General features: G+C 44.8%; 1 protein-coding gene across 4 annotated transcripts in view; it reads left to right on the forward strand.

Annotated features, from left to right (window-relative positions):
- Window positions 1-26,792, forward strand: part of HDLBP (high density lipoprotein binding protein) — a 75,603-nt gene that overhangs the window by 23,618 nt on the left and 25,193 nt on the right. The window contains exons 1-9 of one of the 4 annotated variants that reach the window (XM_070489199.1): window positions 10,492-10,554; window positions 13,883-14,113; window positions 15,216-15,279; window positions 16,598-16,710; window positions 18,464-18,621; window positions 20,167-20,382; window positions 25,291-25,497; window positions 25,618-25,833; window positions 26,446-26,652. In XM_070489199.1, coding sequence (XP_070345300.1) covers window positions 16,635-16,710; window positions 18,464-18,621; window positions 20,167-20,382; window positions 25,291-25,497; window positions 25,618-25,833; window positions 26,446-26,652 — 1,080 coding nt within the window. In that variant the 5' untranslated portion in view covers window positions 10,492-10,554; window positions 13,883-14,113; window positions 15,216-15,279; window positions 16,598-16,634. Of the gene's footprint in view, window positions 1-10,423; window positions 10,555-13,882; window positions 14,114-15,215; window positions 15,280-16,597; window positions 16,711-18,463; window positions 18,622-20,166; window positions 20,383-25,290; window positions 25,498-25,617; window positions 25,834-26,445; window positions 26,653-26,792 lie in introns of those variants that run through there. The other 3 variants (XM_070489200.1, XM_044751283.2, XM_014842895.3) reach the window with 3 other exon arrangements.

Raw genomic sequence — 26,792 nt, forward strand, 5'->3', positions numbered from 1 at the left:
CATTCACCAGTCGTTGATGAAGGCTGAGGGCTGGTGTTGGATTCTACGCAGTCTCTTCTGACGTAAACCAAACTCAGAATATGTCATCTAGGACCTTCAGTCTCAGTTTCTTTCAAGTGGTTCAGGAAGTTAAGACGCTTACAAAGCAATTAGAAAGTAGGATTCCTTGAGATTTTTAAGTTTTTTTTCCCGACAGATACAGTTTTTTAAAAGCATCCTGCCCAGATATGATAAACTTAATATTCATAGATACATTTCTCTTCACTCTTATTTCCTTATTTTGTATTATTTTTAAATTATGTGGTTACGTTAACAAGCAAAACTGGCATAAGCCAGTTTGGGAACAAGCATACCCCACCACAGGTGCAAGCTGGGGTTGAGGGCACACCAAGGGCAGTCGGCTCGTGGGATGGTGTCAGTTCTCTGGTTTGCTGGGGGAATGAAGACCTGGTCATTGAGCAGGTCACTCGTGGAGGTCAGGTATGAAACTTGGTGCTGTACCGTCATTTGTTTATCCATCCCCTCCTGATAGAAACATCACCAACGGCCAGTCTTTTGCTCTTACAAAAATGCTATAGTACATTTATCTTTGGGCACATATATGAGTATTTAGGTGAGAAATTCTTAAAAGTAGGAGTTGCTGGGTCAAGAATATTTATATTTTAAATGACAGTATGTAATCAAATTGCTCTCCAGAAAGACCACATCAGTTGTTGCTCCTCCAGCCACACTGGTTTTCCCACACACTCCAGACAGTCCTCAGACTGCATTTCTGCCAAACTGAGAGGTGAAATGTGGACTCTCTTCCTACTTTCAACTTGCATTCTCTTTTGTATGTATTAAGTAAGCATTTCCTGCATTTCTGTGAAAGATGTATCCTTTGCCTCCCCCCCCCCCCGCTTTTTTTTTTAATGAGTTAGAATCCTTGGAAGAAATACTGTAAACTAATCTTGGTCGCTTCTTTCCTGGAGGTCTTTGAGGCTGTTGACAGTGCTACCCGCTTCCGGGTGTCTGTGGTAAAGGAGATATTTTCGTGACTGAGATAAGTCCCCATTTTGTACTTTTTCCCCTATTCTCAATTTATTCATTGTAAATAAGAGATTTGTAATAAATGAATTGAGCTTGTTTCCTTTAAGACTGTTATATAAGTTTGTTAATAAGAAAAACCTTTTGTCACATTACATTTCTGCTTTGTTTTGGAAAATTAACTCTATAGCACTGCTGTTCAAGTAAGAGCTATATACATAATGAGTATTTTCAGTATCTGCCTTAAAAATGTAAAAAGAAACAAGTGAAATTAAGTTCAGTAATGTTTAAACCAATCCAAAATATTATCATTTCAGCATGTAATCAATATGAAATTATTAATAACATGTTTTACATTGTATTTTTTCCTACTGTCTTCAAAATCTAGTGTGTATTTTAGACTTAGAGCACATATCAATTTAAACTAGCCACATCTCAAGTGTCAGTAGCCACATGTTGCCAGTACATATAGCCACGTTGTTGCCAGTACATATTGGCCACACAGCTCTAAAGAGTAGGGTTTCATTTCATTTCTATGGAAATTCATTAGCTTACTCTTCTGAAGCTAACATTTGTGCCATCTGCTTTTTTAAAAAAGTTGTAAAGTTTATTTACCTGGCACATGTTCTTGAATTAGGCTCTAAATAAATATTTACTTGTCTGTATAAAGTCATGCTGATTGTTTCAGTATTTGTAAAATTAGTGTGGTAGAGTACTACATTAAATGTTTCATTTAGCAGAATTTGGTGTGTTCATTTAGTGGACTTAAAAACGGATATCCCCAAACAGATGCTTACCATAGGGTAGATTATCTTCCTTGATCTTTTTAACAATGTACAAAGGCTTCAAAAGTTTACAAATGGGAAACTTGTAAAAGTTGAAAGCTCAAACAGCTACCCAGAGTGACCCAAATAGTGTCTGAGCAAGATTCTCAACTTAGCTTTGCGGTCTTGCTAACAGGTTTGGTGTTCTTTGTACAGTCTCTTCTCACTAATGGATACCTGTAATGACTTTGCTAAAACTTGGGTTAAGTTATGTATTTTCACATTACCGAGAAGTACGTGAATCTACTGAGAGTAACAGTGTTATTGAAGAAAATTCTTATCCTTTCTGTCACTTCCTGAAAAGAAGTGAAACTGATGGCATTAGTGGAGAAAGAACAAAGCAATGTTATCCAATGTTTGTTTTTCTCTCATCTGAACTTGTATTCCTTTATTTTAGGGAAACAAAGCTGCTGAGTTGAATGTACATATGGTAATAAATATTATCTCTGAGACTAAGAAAGGAACCTAGTTTTGATGTGTTCGCTATTAGAATATGCCATAAGTCCACTTGAGTTGACACTACAGTTTATAGTTGAGTATAAATAAGCTTAATCATAAAGGGAGTTTATTAGTATATTTCAGCTATCAAGAGGGATGAAAACATACTCTTTGTTGCCCTGATCTGACCACCACGCTGAGTATGGGAGAGCAAACTGTGCTAAACACTCCCATCCCTTAGCACCATCTTCTTACAGGATTGCACGGCCTCTGAGCAAGTATCAGCCCTGAGTGGCTCCCACAACCTCGGAGATGTCCTCTGGTCCACTGCTCTTCCCGACCTCCATCAGCATGGCCCCACTTCAGTGAGTTCCTGTCAGGTAGTCAGTTAAAGCAAACAGGACAAGTAGCATCAATTATACACCTTAGTTTGTCTATCCATGTTTGTCTGTTGACATGTTGTTTAAAATTATTGGCTATTGCTAACAGTGCTGTGATGAACATTCTTGTCTATGTTCTGTTTCCTTTTACTCACCTGTGAGAGCTTTTTCCTAAAGTATATATCTAGAGGTGGGATTGTCCTCTCGGGATTTGCATCTTAAGCCTCAATAGGCCTTGAGAGTGGTGTGAAGTAAGGACCTAGGTTTTTTTCTCATCTGGATATCCAGTTTTCCCAGAGGCATGGATTGTGTAGTCCGTTCACAGGACTCCATGTTGGGGCCCTCTTGTCTGTTCCATTGTTCTCTGTGCCTCTCCCTGCACCAGCACCACGCTGCCTGGATTACTGTAGCTGTAAAATCCTGATGCTGGAGAGAGCGAGTTCTCTCCCACCTTGTTTTCCTCAGAGTTGTATCGGCTGTTTGTGGCCCTTGATCTTTTGTATAAACTGTGTTGTATAAATATAAATTGTTTATGTAAATATTTTAAAATTTTTATCTATATATACTGTTTTATAATACAGTGTTACAAAAATTGTATATGAAAATATTGTATAAATAAAAATTGTATAACATCTGGTTATAAAATTCCTTGCACACATGCACACTCCTTTTGGAATTTAAGTTGCCTTTGCATTGAATTTCTAGTCTAATTAGGGGAAAATTACAGTCTTTATGATTGTTTTCCTATATAGATAAACAGCATTTTTCCATTTATTTAGGTCTTTTCTGTATTTTGACAAAGGTTTCTATAATATTCTCTATAAATCCTATTCTTATTAGATTTGTTTCTAATAGTTTACTGCTGGTGTTTTGGAACATAATTGACGTTGTGTAGTGACCTTGTTTCCAGAAAACTTTTAGTTCTCATAGTGCATCTATAGATCCTCCTGGATCTTGAATTTGAACAGTTGTGGGTTGTGTCGTCTGTCAACATTGGCAATTTCTTTTTGTTTCCAATCCTTATATGTTTCTTTTTCTTGCCTTACTGCTCTGGCCAGAATCTCTAGTGTGGGTTCAGATAGATACAACGCTCAGGAACCCAGTGGAGTCTGTCAGTGAGGGCGTTTGGTAGGCACCCGTGATCTAATTAGGGAAGTGTCCTTGTGTTCTTAGTTTTTATCAGGAATAGGTGAGTTATATCAGATTCTTTATTTGAATGTTTTGAGATGATCAAGTCATTCTTGCCCCAGTGCTAATAATGTGGTGAATTACTTTATTTTTCTAATATTGTACCACCTTGGATTATTGGAATAAAGGAGTTATTATTTTTTGTTATTGGTTTTTACATTTCTGAATCAGTTTGCTAGATTATTTTAGTAGTAGCTAGTACTATTTAGTACTAGTGCTAGATTACTTTAGGACTAAAGTACTTCAGTGCTTTGAAGTACCTAGGTGAAATTCACACATTCTTTTCTCCTGTTATCCTTGTCTGGGAGGTCTTAAGGTTTCCTAGCTGGGAGTGAGTTGGGAAAATAGTCTCTCAGGGCTTCCTTACAATAGCGTCTGGGCCTGTGTGTTTGTTGTGATTTTTATATTTGTTTCTTTGAAGGTTGGAGAGGGTTGGTTGTTTAAACTTTCCATTTCTAACAAAATCAGTTTGGGTAAATTATTTTTTAGAAATTGCCTATTTCATCTGTTTTCAAGTTTTTGATAATACTTTCCTTAATAGAATTCTTGTATGATTTTTCAAAGTCTCTGTTGTAACTGTAGTTTTGAACCCCCTTTGAATTCTTAATATTGCTTATTTATACCTGTTCTTTTATTCATTGATCATTTTTGCCAGAGATGTAACTGGTCTTTTTAAAGACTCAACTGTAGGTTGTGTTTATTCCCTCTAGTATATGTCTTTTACTTCATTAATTTCTTCTTTCTACTTTCTTTAGCTTTATTCTGTTTTTCTAATTTCAGGAGAGGTTGGTTAACTAATTTTACTTTTTCCTCTCCACTAATCTGATGGCTTAAGGTTATAAACTTGTCTCCAAGTAACACTCTGGCTTCATTCAACAAGTTTGCACATATAACCGCTTTATTGTTCAGTTCTAAATATTTTCAGATTTATTCTTTGACCCATGAGTTATTTAGGAGCAAGTTTTTAAATTTCAGTCTTAAAATTTTGAGTTGACTTTTTTTTCTTTTTGAGGCAGATTAGCCCTGAGCTAACATCTGCTGCCAGTCCTCCTCTTTTTGCTGAGGAAGACTGGCCCTGAGCTAACATCTGTGCCTGTCTTCCTCTACTTTATATGTGGGATGCTTGCCACAACATGGCTTGATAGGCGGTACATACGTCTGCACCCGGGATCTGAACCAGTGAACCCCAGGCTGCCAAAGCAGAATGTGCGAACTTAACCACTGTGCCACTGGGCTGGCACCTTGAGTTGACTTTTAATTGTGTTGTGGTCAGAGAATGTTACTGTTATGATATTAATTCTTTGCCCCTTTTTTGCCTTAGCTGCTGGCCAATTTTTATAAAAGTTGTATGCTTTAAAAGAGAGTGTCATTTTTAATCATTGGGAAAAGGATTATATAAATCCAATAAAGTAGGTTTGTTAATTACATTTTAATTTTCTGTACCTTTTTAATTTCCTAATCTATGTTACCTAAAGAGTCAGTTTTCCTCTGTAATCTTGAATATATTAACGTCTAGTTACCTTTCATTTTTATTTTATGTATTTTATAGCTTTGTTACTAGATACATAATCAGACGTGATTGAATTTTTTATTCTTTTTTTTTTTTTTGAGACAGATTAGCCCTGAGCTAACATCTGCTGCCAGTCCTCCTCTTTTTGCTGAGGAAGACTGGCCCTGAGCTAACATCCGTGCCCGTCTTCCTCTACTTTATATGTGGGATGCCTGCCACAGCATGGCTTGCCAAGTGGAGCCATGTTTGCACCTGGGATCTGGACTGGCGAAACCTGGACCACCAAAGCAGAATGTGCGCACTTAACCGCTGTGCCACCAGGCCGGCCCCTGAATTTTTTTATTCTTAACCCTCTTTGTTCTTTTTTCTTTTTTTTCCCCTGAGGAGGAAGATTAGCTCTGAGCTAACGTTTGTGCCAGTCTTTCTCCAGTTTTTATATGTGGGTCACCACCCAGCATGGCTGATGAGTGGTGTAGGTCTGCGCCCCGGATGCAAATCCAGTAACCCAGGCCGACGACACGGAGCACGCACGCCTGCTTAACCACTACGCTGTGCGGCTGGTCCCCCTTTGTTCTTGATAATGCTTCTTATCCTACAGCCTATTTTATCTGAAAATAATATAGCTAGCCCAGGTTTTATTTGGTTAGTATTTGCCTGGAGTACTTCTTCTGTCCCTTTACTTTCAACCTTTGTGTCCTCATGGTTTAGGACTTAAATAGCTTATAGCTGAATTTGGTAATTGACCAGTTTAGTGTATTCACGTCAGATTGTTGCCACATTTGGATCATTTCTTCCATCGTATCTGGTGTTGTATTTGCCCTTTCATTGCTTCTCTTTTACGTCTCTGGCTTCCTATTCTGTTTTCTTTTTTCTCTCTCTTATTTAATAATTAGTAATACAAAAGAACGTAACCAGTGGGTAACAATATGAATTGTATTGAATGCTTCTGAACCTACCACCTAATCCAAGATTTAGAACATTGCCAATAACTTCCATTTGAATGAGTTTGGTTTTTGGTTTGAAAGTTAAAAACTTTTTCTGTTTTTACTAGATTAAATTTTTGTCATTCATTTAACAAGGGCTAAAATTAATATCTGTAATCTTTCCTCAAATAATATAATCATCTTAAAGTATTGTAATTTCAGTTTCCCCCTCCCATCTTATATTTTATTGCTGCCTAGGTTTTAATTTTATCTTATATTTTAATTCACTCCAGATTTTATCGTTATTATTAATATATAGTCAACACTTGTTTTACTTTATCTAGGTTACAGATTTCTTTATCTCACTATTCTTTCTTGCAACACTCCAGCTTTCAGGGAGGCCCAGTGGTGTAGTGGTTAAGCTCATGTGCTCCGCTTCGGTGGCCCAGGGTTCATCAGTTCGGATCCCAGGCATGGACCTGTGCACTGCTTGTCAAGCCACGCTGTGGCAGGCATCCCACATATAAAATAGAAGATGGGCACGGATGTTAGCTCAGGGCCAGCCTTCCTCAGCGAAAAAGAGGAGGCTTGGTGGTGAATGTTAGCTCAGGGCTAATCTCCCTCAAAAATAAAATAAAATAAAAAATGAAATGAGCATCCCTGAATAAAATTAAAGAGAGTTTAAAAAAAAAAAAGACTCTGGCCTTCATTTTCTTATTGCTGAAATATGTCCTTTAATTATGTCAGCAGTTATCTATTGATAGTAATTTGCTTTATCTTTGTCTGAATGTCAATTTTATTCTCATTCTTAAATGAGATAAAGATTTCTAAATTGACAGTTATTTCCTTCAGCATAACTGACAGGTGTCATTTCATTTTCCTCTGGTCAGCATTGTGCCGTAAGTGGTCAGCCCTTTGTCTCATGGTGTTCCTCTGTAGGTGACCCGTCTTCTCTCTCTAGTTGCTTTTAGGGTTTACTCTCATCTTTTGTGTTCTGAGGTTTCACTGTGCTATGTTTTGGTGTGGATTGATTTATCTTGCTAGCCACCTGTTCTGTTTCTTTTGGGGAGGGGAGAGGAATGTTGTATCTTTACATTATAGAATTTTCTCCACTATTTTTCCAATATTTCTTCTCTGTTTTTTGTATTTTCTTCTGGTACTCCTATTAGGCATATGTTGGACTTTCTCATCCTCTTATCTGTGGTTCTTAACCTCTTTCATTTGTTCCATCTCTTGATTTTTTTAAAATATCATCTTTATGTCTTACGTCTGTAATCAGTAAGTTTTTTTTATAGTCTCAGTCTGATAGTTCTGTCATCTGGAGTTCTTGAGTCTAATTCTATTTCAATTTTTTGAATTTCAGACTTTTAGCATCTCTATAGTATAGGTAGATATGTGGATATTCTTTGCAGCCTGATGTGAGGTTTATTCTCTCCTGAGTGGGATTGCTTTCTCTTTTGTTAATTTATGGGTTTGGGCTAGGAGTCTTGGACAAATGGGGTTGTAGGAATTTGAGCCCTAAATCTTTATCGAGTACTAGTCCATGGTTGTTGGTACTCAAGAGGTGCTCCCGCATCCCAGCACAGGCAGATTAGAAAGCATCCTGGGGCCGGCCCGGTGGTGCAGCGGTTAAGTTCGCACGTTCTGCTTCTCGACGGCCCGGGGTTCACTGGTTCGGATCCCAGGTGCGGACATGGCACCACTTGGCAAGCCATGCTGTGGTAGGCATCCCACATGTAAAGTAGAGGAAGATGGGCACGATGTTAGCTTAGGGCCAGGCTTCCTCAGCAAAAAGAGGAGGATTGGCAGCTGTTAGCTCAGGGCTGATCTTCCTCAAAGAAAAAAAAAAGAAAAAGAAAGAAAGCATCCTGTACTCTCTCTATGCTACTAGGCTTTTCTTTTTTTCCTAGGGCTACCTTCTGTTGAGGGTTAGTCCTTTTGGGAGTCAGGGCTTTAAGACGAGGGGCAGTGCATGTTTCTGTTCTCACCTTTTACCTTGAGCAGGCCCAAAGCATCTCCCCTGTCCCTTTGAGTGCTGAAAATCCAAATGTGACAGACTGATGTTCACCTTTTGAGGAGCCTTAGAGGTTCGCACATTATTTGGTGTGCATATTGCTGGACCCAGATGTCTCAAAATTTGCCTCTGCAAACTATTGGTTTCAATGCACTAAAGCTTGCTGGGAAGAAAATCTGGTAATATTATCAGCACAGAAGCATCCTGGAATGATTTGTAGCACAAATTTAACATTCGATCGTATAATATCTTTTCCTAACTATATATTTTTTAACCAACTCTTTTAAGCCTCTTGTATACCAGGTTCTGTGCAAGCTTCTGCCTGTGGTGACTTCCTAGCCTCATTGGAAGGTCCTTGAGAGCAGACCTGCCAACTGTTCCGGAATCAATCCCTCTTCCTCCCTCCTAATTCCTGCTCCACAGTGCTGAGCCCTCAAAAACAAAAACAACAACAAAACGCACTTGTCTGAGTTGCTGATTGGTTAATCCCTGTGGAAAGACTGCCTGCAAACCGCAGTGATGACACAGGAAGGGGTCCTGAAGAGGTTCTTCCAAGTCTAAGGAGGTGCCACCTGCCCAGGTACCAACCTAGTGATGTAGGCACTACTTTGACAAGGATGTCCTTGGCTCTGAGTGGTTTCCCTCCCCCACTGACGTCTGGCAGTGCTCTGGCCTTCTGCCAGCTGTGCTTAGCTTCTCCCTGGGCCTTCAGCTTGCCTATCCAGTTGCCTACTTGACATCCCCACTTGGCCATCCAGTTGGCATCTCACACGTCATGTCCCCAACATGAACTCCTGGGTTTTTGCATCACACTCCCCCTTACTGATCTCAGCTTCCTTCAGTCTCCCCATCGCAGGGCAGCCAAGAGATGGCTTTTTGTCATCTTGACTTCTGTCATGTTTCACGTCCAGTTAATAAGGAATTTCTCAGTGCTACCCTCTGAATCTGACTGCTTGGTTCATCTACCGTTGCTATCCATAGTGGAGAGCTATCATCATCTTCAGACTGAACTGCAGTAGCTTCACCCGCCTCCATCCCTTCTCTACATACTTTGACAGTTCCCCTAAAAAAATACATCTGGTCATGCCTTCTTCCATTCAGAGGTCCCCACCAGCCTCCCATCATTTTGAGCAGCACTTGTAACCTGACTACAGGCTGTGCTGACCTAGCCCTGGGCTTTCTGTCTAACCTGACCACGCTGTTCCCTGAGTGCCTGATATCCCCTGCTGCTCGCCCTGTGTGGTATGGTCCAGTCCCCAGGTATCTGTGGTGCACTCCCATACTTCATGCAGGATTCTGCTCATATGCCACTTCATCAGAGGTACAAACTAGTATCTCTACCGATTCCTCCACCAGACTTGTACCCTTGATAAAAAAGAAACAGCCAGCTATCACTTACTACACTGGATGCAGACCTGATTTGTCATTTTCACCTACTAAGGTGGGAGCCTGAGGGTAGGGATTCTGTCCTGCTTGATCCTGAATCTCCAGGGCCAGGGACATAGGCACAACCATTCTTGCTGTATTACTGGAGATAATACACTCTTTGAAGGAAGGGGCTTCTACGTTTGCGAAGGGGATTAAACTGGTAGCCAAGAAGTAGAGTAGGGACGTTTAGAGAAGTGAGGGATACAAGGAACAGAATCACAGGCGAATGAGAGCATGAAAATCTGTGCCCCAAACTTTGGGAGCATGGGATGTGTTCCCATGGGAGTTTTGTTAGGCTGAAGCCAGCATGTCCTTCAGCTATTGCAAGTTTTCAGTGGTTGAGGCCAGCAGTTAGTTTCCTTTGCGTTGTCCTCGAGGTTTCTTGTTTTCTTTTTTGGGTGGGGAGGCAGTATTATTGGTGACCTCCGCTTCCAGAGCCGCAGTCCTTCCTGCCCCGTTGCTCTCGGGCTCGGCGCGTGCGGGGCTGCCCCTGCTTTCTGGAGGTGGTGATTAATTTCCCCGACTCCCCGAACTTCCCCGCCCCATAAAAGGCTGCAGGCTCGTCGGGAGTCGGACACTTCGGGTGCTCCTCCCGGGCGGAGGCGGGGGCGGCGCGCCACGAGTGGGGACCCCGCGGGTGAGGGCCGGCGGCGCGGGGCGGGGCGGGCGTCGGCGGGCGGGGCGGCCGCTGTCTGACGTGTCTCGGCGGGATTGGAGCCGCCGCCCTATATAGCCGCGGGGGCCCGGGCGCCGGCCTCGGAGCGGAGGGCCGGCTTCTCCCGCGCGGCGGGCGGCGAGCGAGCGAGGGCGGGACGGACACAGAGTGAGCGAGCGGGCCGGTCCGGGGCTGGGGGCGGGCGCGGTCCCGGAGGAGCCAGCGGGGGCTGCGCGGGGCAGTTGGGGCACCAGGGGCGGGGGGCGGGGCGCGGGGCTGCGGACGTGGAGCGCGGGGCAGGGGAGGGGGTCGGGGTCGCCCCTGTCCCCCCTTCCTCCCTCCCCCCGCCCGCCAGCTGGTCGTCTCCTCCCCCCTTCCCCCCCCCCACGCGGGCGCCCCCTCCTCCTGGGCCGGGCTGGCGGGTGGGGGGGCCGGCTACGTGTCACCACTGCGCATGGGCCGCGGCGCTGGCACGCCGAGAGTGAGAAACTTTGCCGAGTCCCGGGGCGCCGGCCATTCGCCCGCCCCGCGGCGGCAGCACCCCCTCCACCGGGTCCCGCTCCCTCTGTGCCCCACTAGCCCCGGCATGGGGGGGAGGGGCGGCCGACCTGGGCCCAGGTTGGTGACGTTGGCGGCCAGGCCGCTGCCCCCACCCCCTCCCCCCCAGGCGTGCCCCTCCCCCCAGCTCGGACTCGGTGTGGGGGGGGCACGGTGTCTGTCCGGTGAGGTAGCGCCGGCCGGCAGGCAGGGGAAGCAGAGGGGGCTAGGGGCCCGGGCGCACCTCCACCTGCTGCCCGCCTGCGTGGTCGGGGCTGGAGCGCAGCTTGGATGTGCCCGAGGGTCTCGGACGAAAAATACATTACGGAAAAGTACCCAATTTGGATGAAAGGCGGGGAGGCCAGGCGCGTTCCTGCCCCTTTAAGTTTGTCCCCGCCCGCGGGCTCGCGTGGCCTGTGGGAGGGCCTGCTGAGGTGGCATCTGCGAAAGTTCCTCCTGCGGGATGGGTGCCGACTTCAGAACTTGGTGGAACGCGCAAATGCGCCCCTTCTGCTCGCCAGCCATCCAGTCTTGTGTGATGGCCCCTCCTAGATTTAGGCTTTGTGTTCTTTCAACCGTTGGGATTTTTCGTTTTTATTCTCGGGTTTGGTTTTTGGGTCTTGAGAAGTACTTTGAAGAAATTTCCCTTGCAAGCTTGCTATGGGGATAAAAGTAAATAATTTTAATTTTGGAAGAAGGGGAGACATCCTGGGTTTCTGCTGGAGGTTTTTTGATGACCCCCCCATACCCAGTCCTGTCTAGTATGTAAAGCACGGAGATTCTCATTAGTTGGCTGATATAAAATTGTTTCTGGACTGCTGCTCATGAGTTCTCTTTGCAAAGACTTTTCCTTTTGAATATGTAACTGGCAAAATGTCAGAAGGTAATCAGCTTATACTTGTTTAGAAACAAAAAAGTAAATTTCTGCATTTAAAGAATTTTCCATTGTGCATTTTTTGGGACTAAGTTTCAGATATAATCCACATATGTCTGACTTCCTTTTTCTCCCAAGAGTGCTTGACAGTTCCCTGGGATGGAAGGGAAGTTTTTATTCTAGTTCTGTTTGCTGCATAGTTACATTTTGAGATGTGACTGTTTTTTGCTGTGGACATTTACACTCTGAGAAACAGGACTTAAAGTCCAAGTGGGGACTAGTTTGAGATTTGTGTTGGGTGAACCTGAATGCTTTATGCGGGGAAGGTAGTTGAGAGCAACCAAAATGATGAAGGAGTGAGGCCATCTTGGGAATAACTGAAGGAGGTGGGAGAAAGGGCTTCACGTGTCTGAGTTGTAGGAAAGAGCGGATTGTTCTCTGTGGCTAGAAGGGGGAAAGAAGTTGTAGATTTTGGCACAACATAAGGCAGACTATTCTGACAGCTACGCAGAGGTGGAGCGTGGGCTACCTTGGAAGGCCGTGCGGTTCCTGTCCTTGGTGGCTTCAAAGACTGCAATAGAGTGATGTCTAAGATCCCTTTCGATCCTGATTTGAACAGTATTATTAGGGCAAGTGAGGAACTGTGAGACAAATGTTTAGCCTTTATTCTTTGATAACAGGACCCATCTAAGTCCTCCCGGGAACTTAAGATAGCACGTGAAGGAGCTAGGGTGGGGAGCACACCCAACCTTGATCGCTGTGGTTGAAAGATCTCCGTGGAGCGGGAGTAAGCCTGTTGGGTGTTGTCTGTGAAGGTAGAGCTGGGGCTGGTGGATAGGAAGCAGGTCGAGGTGGGCGTAGAGCTCTGGGGGCACTTTCTTAGGTGCTGCTTTGTTGAACTAGAGGTAGATAGAAGGCTGGGAGCACTGGAGGAGGACTGAGACTGGCCTTTTATAAAATCTCACCCCAGAGCCTCAGATGGAGCTGAGGTCCACATTTACGTGTGGGTCATCAGATACGTGTTTAAAATGGATTCTTGAAATACGGGCTTTTGAGAAGTTTATAAGAAAAACAACCTTGTTTGATATCAGAACACTAGATGTTAAAGCTCTTGCTTGTTGTGATCCATTCATTTCCAGCTGTGACAAACGGCCATTTGAAATCTGGAGACTAGAGACGCAGTGTATCCTGTCAGACCAGTCTGGAGTTTTCTGGAGGTCCACTCTCTCCTTGCTTGGCTGCCTGAGGGCCTGTGCACATGTGGGGGCATTACAGGTTCTTCAGCAGGTTCACCCTCCCACAGCAGGTTCAGCTGTGTTGGTAGCCCTCTCTTGACCCGCTTGGACCAAGGAGTTTAATAGAAGAGCTAGCTGGAATTGACTTCTGAAAAGCATGTGAGCTGTCTCGGAAGAGACCTTCAGGAATTCATCTAGTCTTGTATGCGACACCAGCTGCAGAGTGGGGATTAGCTTGTCGCAGATCTGTGGCTGCAGCCGCCGTGGACAGTGACTGCACTCCACAAGCTTGTTGTGTGGCTGTCACTGGGCACTGAAGACTTGTCCTGTCCAGGAAAGCAAGAGGACTGGCTGTGAGAGCCCAGAGAGGAGGGTTTTAGCATAGTTGTGGTCATGTGGGTGAACCTGGCTTGTTAAAGGGTAGATGTCAGTGGATTTTAAGAAGTGACGTTGGTGGCTGGGATGACCTGGAATGGGAGGCTGTTCAGGTGGAAGGTCAGCAGGCAAGAGCGTGTGCAGCTTGAGTGGCCTTCTGAGTGAGGAAGGGGCAGGGTAGATGCCTAGGTCCTGGCTTCACCATCGGTGCTTTGATCTAGAACACCTCCATCTTGCCCATAGACTGGCTGAGTGTGAACTGGCTGAAGACTTGGAATGCCAAGGAGTGCTCACTTTTTACATCTGTTGAACCCAACATGTGTGTGTACTACTCCAATACTTTGATTTCATGGAAGGGTTTTCTTTCTTCCTTGCCTTAATCTTTAAGACTTGCAGATCAGAATTTGTTGGAGATAAATTCTTAAATAAAATCATCTTGGTCTGTTTGTCTCCACCTTTCCTCCTCTCATCTCAGGGTGCATCCATTTGTCTGTTGGGACTGGGGTCACTGCATCCAGAGAGGCCTCTGGCTTACAGTACTTTCCCCGAGTAACTCAAGCCGTGCATTTAAAGATTTTTAAACATCCTGGAATGCTACTGGTCCATGTCCCTGGCTGAGAAAATGAGACCCTTTAACTCTAGAGTCTATTGATGTATCCCTGATTACCATGAACTGTCTTCCTAGTCCTGAACTGTGCGTACTATGGTAAGAACTTTGGGGTGTTATTTTCCAATTAGGCAGAATGTTCTTGTTACTGTTATTGATTCTCCCATTTTAGACACATGCCCTGCCCATGTCGTGAAGTCTACCTTATCATGCCTTATCGGCACATGTGGTATTTTGTGTAATGCAGCAGGTAACCTACCTGGCAGCCTCGATATCCCAGAGTCCCCCAAGGCGAGGTGACCCACACCCTCTTACTTCACTGAGTAGTTCTTGGTCTTCCCCAGACGGCCTTTGAAGATTCCTTCCACCCCTACTATTTTATGGCCTGGTTTCTACATCCCCGGTGCATTAGAAGGCACCACAGGGGTTTTATAGGATAACAGCAAGAAGAACAAAGTAACTACAAAATACAGGAGAACTCTTTTTTTTTGTTATTGTTGAGGAAGTTTGGCCCTGAGCTAACATCTGTGCCAGTCTTTCTCTATTTTATGTGTGGGACACTGCCACAGCTCGGCTTCATGAGGAGTGTGTAGGTCTGTGCCTGGGATCCATCCCCACGATCTGAACCCGTGAACCCCAGGCCACCAAAGTGGAGTGTGCGAACTTAACCACTACACCACTGGGCCAGCCCCTAGACAAGAACTCTTAAAGACAGTAGCTCTCAGTCACTCTAAAAAACTCACAAGCCCCCAGGGTCCACATTCTATTCTCCACTGTAACACAGTGTCACAGAGCCTTTTTCCTTCTGCTTCAGCAGTCAGAGATTAAGAGGAGTACAGGAAAAATTAGTCAATCGTGCAAGAGAACAAACCATCAGTTTTCTGAGGATTTTACTTGAAAATGGTTAAGTTAAAAAATTTTGGCATTTAAGAGAGCAGGTCCCTCCCTTAGGTCCCAGAAAAAGTTGCCCTCTAAAAGTTCTAGACTCTTCAGGTTTTACTGTAATATGTTTTGTTTGAAGCTAATGACCTCAGGGCGGAGCTTCCATTTTTTTCCTAAGAAATTTGCCTTATTGGTATTAGTAACCAAAGTGTAAATGATATTTTGACCTCTTCTTGTTGGTAGGTAAAAAGATCTGTGTTGTAGAATGCAGATAAGTAACTTTTCTCCTTGTTCCCTTTCCCTTTCTGTCCCACACCAGCAAAAGCTGGCAGGCTGACAAAGCGGCCTCAGGACGGACTTTCTGGCTACTGACCGTTTTGCTGGTAAGTTTGTCCTGTCTGAAGGCTCTCTGTCCTTGGGTTGTGTGTGTGCCGCCTTTCACTACGTTTCATTCTTAAGTTTCTAGGTAGCTTCAGAGAAAATCACTGTAGCTACATCTCCCAACATGAGTAGTGTGTACACATGTGCCCTTCACATGGATCATCTGGCTTCTGCCTATTTTAATCTTTTTTTCTTAAACGTAAAATTATATTTACTCAGGATTATCTGAATTTGGATCTTCTCTTTAGGAATGCAGATCTTCATTTTTTGAACTTGGGGAGAAGTCTTACTGAGTTGTAAAAATTATGCCAAAACTTAGTCTTCTTATCAAATTACTTGGCCCTCTTAGACTTTTTGGCCAAGGTGATATAAGAAGATGCTTGATGCATAACTGTGTAAAGAAAGTGGGTTCTTTCTTGTCATGGAGCTCACCTAGAGTTGTGGGGGAGGGAACTAATACCCCTGCCTCAGTGCTAAATGAGCCCCAAATAAGGGATCTGTGGCCTTTAGAGCTGGAGTCCCGCTGGGCAGAGCGCCCTCAGGGCTGGGGTCTGGAGCCAGACTGGGTGCTTCCTGCCCTGAGCTGAGGAACCCACACCTGGGAGAGGGATGTCAGAGAACAACCTATCAGCAATTGTCTGAGGCACTTAACTGCTCCCACTTTGGGCCCCTGCTGTTACGTTGTTGCCACAGAACTCCATGAGGATGCTCTGCCCCCAGGAGCCAGTCAGCATTGTGAGGCTGTTCAGTTCACTGGGCCCTGGATAAGATCCTTGCCAACACTGTTGGCCTGGCTTTTTGTAGCAACTGTCATGTGATACATTTTATAAGCATCAAGAAGAATATGAATGAACAAATGAGCAAAATAACTGAGATAGCTATTAGGAGAACAATCCAGATGTTGATCTGTGTCTGAGGTGGGTTAGACATGTGGTGGGTTCCATTGGACCTGTGTGTGTGGGGAGAGGTGGGTTCCAGTGGGCCTCTGTGGGTGGGGTGCAGCCTGTGTCTGAGGCACCTGGGCATCCTGGTACTGAACCTCTCAGCTGGAGCATCCGTCTCCTCAATCACAGGGCAACTTCTGAGGGAACAGTTGTCCAAGGACCCTCCTTTACTTGCATTTTTTTTTTCCATCACTTGATGAGAGTTTGGGTATCACCTTACGTCAGAGGTTCTAAGTGAGGAAAATAAGGTGGTATAATTTGCCGGTAACAGAGAATTAAACCCTCGACTAAAACTCTCGGCTTAACAGTCCCCTAAGTAGCTGAGAGCTGCTGTGCCTTGCCTTTCTCCTCTCTGACTCATTCCCTCCTGCTTCAGTGGCTCACCCGGATAGTGTGTAGGCGCGAGATCAACCATGAGCTCCGTTGCAGTTCTGACCCAAGAGAGCTTTGCTGAACACCGAAGTGGGCTGGTTCCGCAACAGATCAAAGGTAACAGCCCCTTACATCTCTTCTTGTTAACTCTGAGACACAGCTCCTCCAAATCCTTGTCAGATCTTGTGGCCTTTCTAGAAGTGCCTTTTGGCCCTGTAGTTGTGGGGTCGGGGCAGGACCTGCCTGTCTTGCGAGCTCTGTTTTGTACTACCCTTGTGTGCAGGGTAGAGTTGGTCAGGAGTGATGGGCAAATCTGGATGCAGTAAGATTAAAAAGTGGACAACTTTCTGGAAAACCAGTGACTGGGATTCTTTTTCAAAATTGCAGTTCCCTAGTTATGTTGAACTGAAATCTGGGCTGTGAAGCATCCCAGAGCACTGTCAGGAGCCCACCTTGAGGGTGAGGGCCGGACCCTGGCTTCTGAGCTGTCCAGGGCAGCTGGCCAAGATTGAGAGGGTGCCAACCAGTAGAAGTAGAATATATCTTTAAAATGTCATTTCAACATCTCTTTAATGTGAAAATAAAAACTAGTATTTTATCTTCTTTTTCTTCATCTTCAAAATCTGTCATGTATTTACAACTACAGGACAACTTGATTTGAATGCTAAAGTTTCATCTAAAAGAAAAGTTTAAGTGAAAGAGTTAATTGTTCTACCCCAGGTTGTTCCAGATATTCTTGTTTTCTAATAACTGAATTGAGTATCAGTTCTTAAGTTTAATTCAAATTAAAAATTCACTTCCTCAGTCACACTAGCCTCGTTTCTGGGGCTGTAGAGACCTGGACGCTGCTGCTCCCTGGACTCTGAGAGCCTGCAGGGCTCCGTCTCCACCTGATCCAGCAGCCCTGTGGGTCTGCATTGTTCCCATTTCTCGATGAGGGAGGCAAGGCGCTGACAGAATCCAGCTGCTTGTCAGTACTGTCTTTATTGGCATCTGAATGGCACAGCCACATGCCTGCAAGTGCTGAACCGGGAGTTGGGCGCAGGCCTCTCTGATTCCAAAAGTCACCCCTGCTCTGTGCACATCTGCTCAGTGGGTTTATTGGACCCTGTCATTGCCACACACTATGCTCAGCCCTGGGCTTTTGGGCTGATCCAAAACAATCATTCTCTTGCTTTTATGGAGCTGTGGTTCATGGGACAAAAACATGAATCATCAGGGCCCTTTGGAGGACAGAAGTCGTTAGCGATGAGGGGACCTGGTTTCCACAAGGCTTGCTGCTCCCTTGCAGAGGGTGGGGAAGATCAGATATGGCGTTCCCAGAAGAGTTATTTTCAACATTCTGCCTTACAGGGGAAGATCAGCTGGAGTTTGCCTCAAAGGCAGTTCTCACAGGCAGTACTGGGCAGCAACCTTACTTTTTTGTTTTTTTCAAATTTAAGGGCCAGCTGTGTGCCAGACATTGTTGTAGTTGTGATTTTTTTTTTCTTTTTTTCTAATACAGGATTAGCAGACTCTTGAGGGCTCAAAAATCTCTATGTCAAAGCTTGCCTTCAAGGGGCTTATCCCATTAGGGGAGGAGCAGGGCACGCCGTTTCTGAGCTGACTGTTCACGGGGAGGCTGTGCAGAAGGGCAGGGGGGTTGCCATCAGGTTCAGACTCTGGCCCCTCCAGTTCACACACTGAACCTGAGGGCACTGAGCCTCGTGACCTCCTGGGGCCCTTTCCCATCGCTGAAGAGATAGGGGGAGTTGTCACTTGAGCCACTGGTGTCTTTTTTTTTTTTTTTTAACTTTAAAACCTCCGAGTGTTTTTTTCATTTAATATTAAAAGCAGTGTGCTTCCTCTTAATCTGCGTTGGCTGGTCCAGTTGCCACTTTAAATTCAGAAGAGGAGAGTGACCCTCCAACCTACAAGGATGCCTTCCCTCCACTCCCTGAGAAAGCAGCTTGTTTGGAAAATGCCCAGGAACCTGCCGGCGCCTGGAGTAACAAGATCCGGCCCATCAAGGCTTCTGTCATCACTCAGGTAGGAACTCCATTGTTTCTTCACCTGTCCCTCCAAGTAGGAAGCAGTAGCATCTGGTGGAAGGGCTTTTGAACATGCACAAATGAGAGTGCTTTGGGGATGTAAAGGGAGAGACCTTGGGATTAAGTCTGCCCACCACCAGGGAGCTCCCCAAGAGCACAGCTGCTGAAATGCTCCACATGGATCCCCGGCGCCCTGAGGAGTGGGCCCCCTTTGTTTTTCAGTCCACTGCAGTCCAGCCTCTGCTCCCAGCTACTGAAACTGCCACTGCCTTCCACATCACCAGCTCCAGCAAGAACTTGACCATCTTATCTATCTTTGTCCCACTGTCTTGAAGCCGTCTTCTCTATTTGGCTTCTGTCATGCCATTTTCTTGGCTTTCTTTGTCATCTCTCTGCTTCCTGAATTTGGGATGTTGGCGGGCTCAGCACTTGTCTCTTTGCGAATTCATGTCAGGTCGTGGTTGTTGATTACCGCCCATGTGCTGAGAAGTCCCCTTCGCTGAACCTGAGACTCATAACTGACTGCATCCCAGATCTTTCCATCTTTCTAGTGGATGTCTGAGACAGAATGGGTTTCTCCCTAGTCTTCCTGATCTTGTGAAATGTACCATGTCTGCTTAGTGGTTCAGGCCCCAAACCAGGAGTCATTTTGATTCCTCTTGCTTCCACCCATGCCTCTGCTCAGTCCTTTCTCCGCAGAGCAGCTGGAGTGACCCTGAGTCATCAGTCAGAATGTATGCTGCTTAAAACCCTTCATTGCTTCTCATCTTCCTGCAGGGTGGGCTGGAGGATCTGGCCCTTTCTTTTCTACCTCTTGGACTGCATGCCCCCATGCGCAGACTGCTCCCCCATCTGCTTCTTTGTTAATGCTTTCGCCTCACTCTTCCTCACCTCCCAGCATACGCAGCTACATCTTTGGCTCTTCAAAAAGCTCCTTCCTGGCCATGCTCAATAACTCCCTTCCACCCACCTCTGCCCAGCTTCTCACCACCCTGTTTACTTCCTTCACAGCACTTACTGTTATCTGATGCTTCCTTGCTGTTCATTTGTATAGGGATATAGTTCTCTTCTTCACTAGGATGTCAGCCTCCTGACCTCAGGCTCTTTCTGCTTATTTCTTTTCTTTTTGCTGAGGAAGATTAACCGTGACCTAACATCTGTTGCCAACCTTCCTCTTTTTTTGCTCGAGGAAGATTAACCCTGAGCTAACATCTGTGCCAGTCTTGCTTCACATTTTATGTGGCTGGCTGCCACAGCATGGCTGATGCGTGGTGTAGGTCTGCGCTCAGGATTTGAACCCACTAACCCGGGCTGCCAAAGTGGAGTGTGCTTATCTTAACCATTAGGCCACGGGGCCAGCCCTATCTGCTTATTTCTTAACTGCTGTCTTGGTGCCTTATTGCAATAGTGGGGTGGTGATACTTAGTAAATGAACAAACTCGTGTTCTTTACTCCGCTCTATGTCTTCAGTGCCTAGACACTTAAACATCCTTCCTTCTCTTCTTGATCTGTTAATCTTCCCTTCTTGACCTTTTCTGAGCAGGTATTCCATGTACCCCTGGAGGAGAGAAAATACAAAGACATGAACCAGTTTGGAGAAGGTGAACAAGCAAAAATCTGCCTTGAGATCATGCAGAGAACTGGTGCTCACCTGGAGCTGTCTCTCGCCAAAGACCAGGGCCTCTCCATCATGGTCTCGGGGAAGCTGGACGCTGTCATGAAAGCCCGGAAGGACATTGTTGCTAGACTGCAGACTCAGGTGGGTGTTCCCCAGGCCTGGTCCTCCTGAGTGGTACACTCGAGCGCTGTACCACTGGCTCCTACAGACATGGCTCGACCTTCATCAGACTCTTCCCACCAGAGGGGCAGGTCCATAGTTCACTGGTAGGCAGCAACATTTGGAGCCTCCTGGCCTTTTTAGTGGAAAACCACTAAGTCAGTAATAGAACTGGGTGGGACACCTACTATTTTTGCTGTTTGCATGAATGAACTAAAAGTTAAAGGTTTATCCCACAGTTGGAGACATTTAAAAGAAACTGAACTTACTAGATGGTGTAGTAAGGACATGGGTATAGATCAGCATTTTCAAGTGCAAGCTTGAGAATCAGTGAGCACATTTGTTGTTAAATACACATTTGCAGACCCCAAACTTGGGAGATTACAGTTCATATTTTGTTTTAAACCAATCCCATAGTCCTTAGCAGTCTGATACCAGTACTTGGAATTTACTTGAGAACCATAAATAATAAATAAGGCTATGATGCTTTTCTCCCTATGTGGCATCACTTAAAGACCAAGATAAATGTAGAGAATCTTATTAATAGTCATAGGACAGATAGAGCTTTAGATGGGCTTCGTTGGAAATCGGGGTCCTTCCTACCTACCACTGAGTCTCTGTGAACTCTTGGGGGAGCTGGCCTTAGAACGTGGTTAGAAGATGGGACTCTGATACAAGCGGGGCCCCGAGGCAGGAGCCAGGGCTTAGGGAGGAGGAGCACTGTCCTTTGCCATTCCAGCTCTCACTCCCTCAGCCACATGGGGCCTTGAGGCAGTCCCTAACTCGTTTAGCTTGAGAGAATTAAAGCATTAAATGTAGGAAGTTCAAAATGTGTGTAAATTGCTTCCCATTTTGGCTGGTGCTGTTATGTACTAGTTGTTGAATATTTGAATATTTTGTGATCTAGCACTGGGTGGGGAGGAGACACTTTGAAGGCATTCATCCCTGCCCCACTGCACACCCCCTGCCCCTCACCCCCATTAGTTTAAAGCAAATCCCAGACACAATATTCACTTGTAAATAATTCAGTGTGACACTCTTCTTTTTTGTTTTTTTATATAACCACTATGCTGTTAACTCACTCATTAAAACTAATAGTAATTTCTTAATATAGCCATATTCAACCCAGTCTATAGATGGACTCCCTTCATTATCTCAGAGATGTCTTTCCAAGTTGATTGGTTCAAATCAGTATTCTAACGAGGCTGCCTGCTGTGTGTGCTTCTCAAGCCTCAAGTCCTGTTTCATTCCTCAGTAGGGCCCTCCTCTTCTTTTCTTAATGCTGTTGGTTTGGGGCAAGCAGATGTTTGATTGTTCCACTGTCCGTCACTATTCCTGTAACCTGGTGGTCGGATTTAGGGGCTTGGTCACTTTCGTGTTCACCTTGTTTGTTTGGCAAGAAAACTTGTGTGGGTGGTGCTGTGTGCTTGCTGTTGACTCCAAGAATGATCAGTAAACTCAGGCGTCTTCAGCCAAGTCCATCCATTAGAAAGTTCCCAGTCAGTCTTTTGCTTAAGAGTTCTGTCATCATCATCCATTGCTGATCACTGCCTAAATTCAGTGAGGGTTGCGGAGGATGGCTTTGTAATCTCTCTCCTCCTGCATTAATTGGTATCCTTGTGAAGAACTGTCCTCCGTCAACAGTTCAACTGGGAAGTGCAGGATAAATAATTGATCCTTTTCCCCTTAGTTTTTAGACTAAATTGGCACATTGGCATCTTCAGTGGTGATCCATGAATCTTTTTTGGTGTCATTATGAACTTTTGATGTGTTTATTACTCATTCTTTTATGCTGAAATTGCCTCCTCATTGGCCAGTGGGAACCGCTTCAGCTTGTCTCCCTGTAGCATTCTGACATGACCATTCGTCTTCGATCACTTCCTAATTTCTAACGCAGAAAGACGTGTGGACTAACCTCAACCATTTCCTTCTACAGACCTGAAATCAGCTGTTTGTCCAAGAACTCTGGACATATTTAGTAGGAAGTTGCGTGAGTTCAAACTGATACTTCTAATTAAGATGAAAGACCGTGGGGTTATAAAATCACTTGAAGTAATTCTTCTCTTTGTTTAGGTTATGCTGTCCTCTTTATAGCTAGGTTCATTTGATTGTTATTTTTCAGTTTTTAAAAATTGCTTAAACTTTCCATGATTACAAAGTCAGAACTGTATAATAAGGTGCGTTCAGAGATGGCTTCTTCCCCCTGTCTCTCCCTCCCGTGCTGGGTGGTGATTCGTAGTCTTTGGTGTATCCTCCCATTGTTTGGAGTTGAGAATAGAAGCGAAAGATAGCTTGCCATAGACTCTGTTCTGCGCCTTGTTTGTGCTTCCATATGTGGCATTCCTCCTTCCTTTCTGCAGCAACATGATGCTCTGTAGGTGTGCTGTGATTTATTCAAGCATTCCTGTTGATGGGCATTTGGGTGGCTTCCAGACTTTTACTGTTACAAATTATGTCACATAAAAACCTTGTGTATATACCGTTTCCTGTTTTACCCAGGGTATCTTGGGATAGATTTCCTGAAAGTGAGGTAGCTGGGTCAAAAGGTAACTGCATATGTAGTTTTGCCGTAACAGCCAAATTCCTTCCCCTGGGCACTGGCCATGTGCACTCCCATCAGCCTCCTCACCACCTCACCAGGCCCATCGAGTGCTTGGGTCTTATCAGTCTGAAAGGTAGCTGAGTATACTTTTAATTGGCATTTTTCTGATGAGCAAGATTGAGCATCTTTTCAGTGTCTAAGGGCCATTTGGATTTCTCTGCGCACTATCTGTTCTTTTTCCCTTTTCTATCATGTTAAAATTGTTCATCTTCCTCAGTGTATTAGGGCTCTGAAAAACCCTTCATCTGTAATACGCATTACAGATAACGGTTCCCAGTTTGCCATTTGTTTTTTGACCTTGGTGTGTTTTGCTATGTGAAGTGAAAGTTTTATTTTTGTGTAGTCAAATTCATTTATCTTTTGTTATTTTGAATCATTGTTGGGAAGATTTTTTTCTCTTCTGGGTTGTAAGGAATCTTATTCATATTTTTCTCTAGTGCTTGTAAGGGTGTTCTTATATTTCAGTTCCTGATCTGTTTGGAATTTATCATGAATAGTGCGAGGTACAGATCCAGTTTCATCCTTTTCCATATGGGTATCAAGTCATCAACACCATTTTTAAGAGTTTTCTGTCAGTGATTTGAGTGGCTGTTTTTATCAAGTCCTAATTTTCATATTAACTTTTGTCTATTCTTGAGTTTTCACGTCTGACCTGTTGGTCTGTCTCTTTGTGTGGTAGTATTCTCCTATTTTAATGGTAATGGTTTTCTGTTTTAATATCTAGTACAGTTATTACTATCCCTCTTGCACTGTTCTTTTTCAAGGTTTTCTTGTCTGTTCTGTTCTTTTTTGTTGTACCGTACAAACTTTGTAATCAACTTTTTGTTCAAAATTGCGTTAGATGTGTTAAGGGTGTTTTCTGATTTCTAGTTTACATATTCCACCTCTTTTGTTGGGTTTGTGTCTGGCTACTTTGTCTTTTTTTTCTTTTGTCTATTGGAAATGAGTGGTCTTTTCCATTATATCTTCTAACTGGTTGTCATGTGGTATAAGTTAAAACTGTCGACTTCTGGATTCTAATTTTTCTCTTCCTGTTACAGACAGTAAGAATTTAATAAAGTAGTGGTTTTCCCAGGGTTCCTGAGTGTGCAGTCCTGTGCCTCTTCCTGTGCAGCCTTTGTGTCTGCTTTGCTCTCATGTCGTCTGTCATGGGGAAACACTCCAGTGGAGGTTAAGTAGTGGTGTGGGCAGTGCGCAGCCTTACTGAGCACTTTCCCATTAAGTACAGTTTTGAGGCTGAGGTTGTATAATTTGTCATGTTAAAAATGTGTATCCATTGATTGTTCTCTTACAGATTTTTATCATGAATGGATTTAAATTTTGTGGAGGTGATCTTTGATTTTTCTCCTTAGATTTAGTAATAGGATGAATTATATAAGTGGATTTCCTAATAACCATTTTTGGAATAAACCTCTTTTGGTCATAATGTCAAAACTGGCCTTACTTTCTGTGCTAGTTGGGAAGTGAGGACCTTTTTTATTGCCTCTGTGATACAATGTTCCATTTCTATTGTGAATATTGAATAGTCTGCTATAACGTACCCTTTTAGAGAAGAGGAGAAGCTAGCTGATCTGTGACTTTCTCCTGCACCAGTGTTGGGAACCTTAGCACTTTCCCTTTTGTGAAGTCCTCTTAGTTGATGACTGTTTTCTATACAGAGTTGGGAAGATTCAAAGCTTCTGTCTTCCTCCCAGGTTTCTCTGTGGCCCCAGGAAGTTCTTAATTTCTGGCAGTTTGACTCATCAGATGAAGGGTGGTTCTATTTTCTTTTCTCAGATGAGTTGTCTACTTTAACTGGTTGTAAAGGAGATAGGAAGAAGAATTTATTACTAGATAGAGGCCTTACATCTGAAAAAAAATAGCCTGGTACTCTCGAAACAAAAATTAGTCTGGTTAGTCAATATGTACCTGCTTTCCTACCATGTCCTAGCTTGATATTAGGAATCACTGAAGTGGAAGAAAAGACAGGTGTCATTCTTGAACATTCCTGTTCTCTTGATGGCTTATAACTGGGATCAGAAGACATTGAACAAATAATTACCCCTAAGTAGTTATGACAGCTGAAGGTGTGATGTGGGGCCATGGCAATATATCACACTTGAACTTACCCCCAGCCTGGGGTTCAGGGCAACCTTCCACAAGAACGTGATGTTTAACCTGAGACAGTCTAGAGGGTGGATTGGGGTTGGCTAGATGAGAATGACATTTCAGCTAAAGAGAATGTTGTGGAAGATATCCTTTTTCAGAACCTACCACTATTTTTGTTTTCTTTGGTTCTTTTGTTGTAGGCCTCAGCAACTGTTGCCATTCCCAAAGAACACCATCGCTTCGTTATTGGCAAAAATGGAGAGAAACTGCAAGACTTGGAGTTAAAAACTGCAACCAAAATCCAGATCCCCCGCCCAGATGACGCCAGCAATCAGATCAGGATCACCGGCACCAAAGAGGGCATTGAGAAAGCTCGCCATGAAGTCTTGCTCATCTCTGCTGAGCAGGTGAGGCCACCTGCGGGCCTGGTGTGGGTGTGTTGACCTCAGCCCGACCTCTGACAGGGACGCCCTGTCCTCAGGTTCTGCAAAGACTGTGCGCTCATGGTTCCATCCTTTCCTTTCCAGGACAAACGTGCTGTAGAAAGGCTAGAAGTGGAGAAGGCTTTCCACCCCTTCATCGCTGGGCCTTATAATCGGCTCGTTGGCGAGATAATGCAGGAGACGGGGACACGCATCAACATACCCCCACCCAGCGTCAACCGGACAGAAATCGTCTTCACTGGGGAGAAGGAGCAGTTGGCTCAGGCTGTGGCTCGAATCAAGAAGATCTACGAGGAAAAGGTAGCAGTTGGGAGGAGGAGAATCCACATGGGCAGGAATAGAGAATAGGAATTGTCATCTGGAGATTTGGCTCAGGCTCAGCCCTGTCCCTTATCCTTTTACACCTGGACAACTGCAGTTTCCATGGTTAGAAAGTGGCACCCAGGCCCCTCCTGTGGCTGTTGGGCCGTGAAAGAGTGGGCAGAGCTCTGTGCTGGATGGCTGTCCCCACTGTCCCCGCCCAAGCTCCCCCCGCCCTGGACTGGGGCTGCCGTGGTGCTGGACACACTGCTCAGAGCTGATCACGTCTTTGAGTAAGTTCATAGCCCAAGTTGGTGGACTTGGACGTCTGAAATTTGGGGAGAGGACTTGTGTTTTCAGTTCTTCCAAGTTGCAGTTATCAGTCTGGGCTTGACTTAAATTCTTGGATAATTCTTTTGAGGAGAAAACTCAGTCCTTGATTTAATGGAGTTTTGGGGAAGTGGCCGGTCATCATCTTCACTTGTTGGGGCTCAACGGCTGTAGTTTGAGGCCCTGTGGCTTGCTCCCCGCCTGTGGTGGCAATGTTCCATCCCCATCTGCCAACCCATCCCGCTCCCTTCCCTCTGACGCCCTTACGGTGCTCTCACTTAGAAAAAGAAGACCACGACCATCGCGGTGGAGGTGAAGAAATCCCAGCACAAGTATGTCATCGGGCCCAAGGGCAATTCCTTGCAGGAGATCCTGGAAAGAACTGGAGTTTCTGTGGAGATACCCCCCTCGGACAGCATCTCCGAGACTGTGATACTGCGAGGCGAGCCTGAAAAGCTAGGACAGGCGTTGACTGAAGTCTATGCCAAGGTAACTGCCTCCCAGAGTGGATTCCAACTCCTCCTTATGGGGACAGACTCGTGACTAGCATTTCCTGGGACTGGATACAGGGACTGTGTCAGGTTGGGGAGTGCTCACCTCCCTCTGAACCCTAGAGAGGAACCTGCTTT

This window comes from Equus asinus, chromosome 19 (genome assembly GCF_041296235.1).
Source record: "Equus asinus isolate D_3611 breed Donkey chromosome 19, EquAss-T2T_v2, whole genome shotgun sequence".
Lineage (NCBI taxonomy): Eukaryota > Metazoa > Chordata > Mammalia > Perissodactyla > Equidae > Equus > Equus asinus.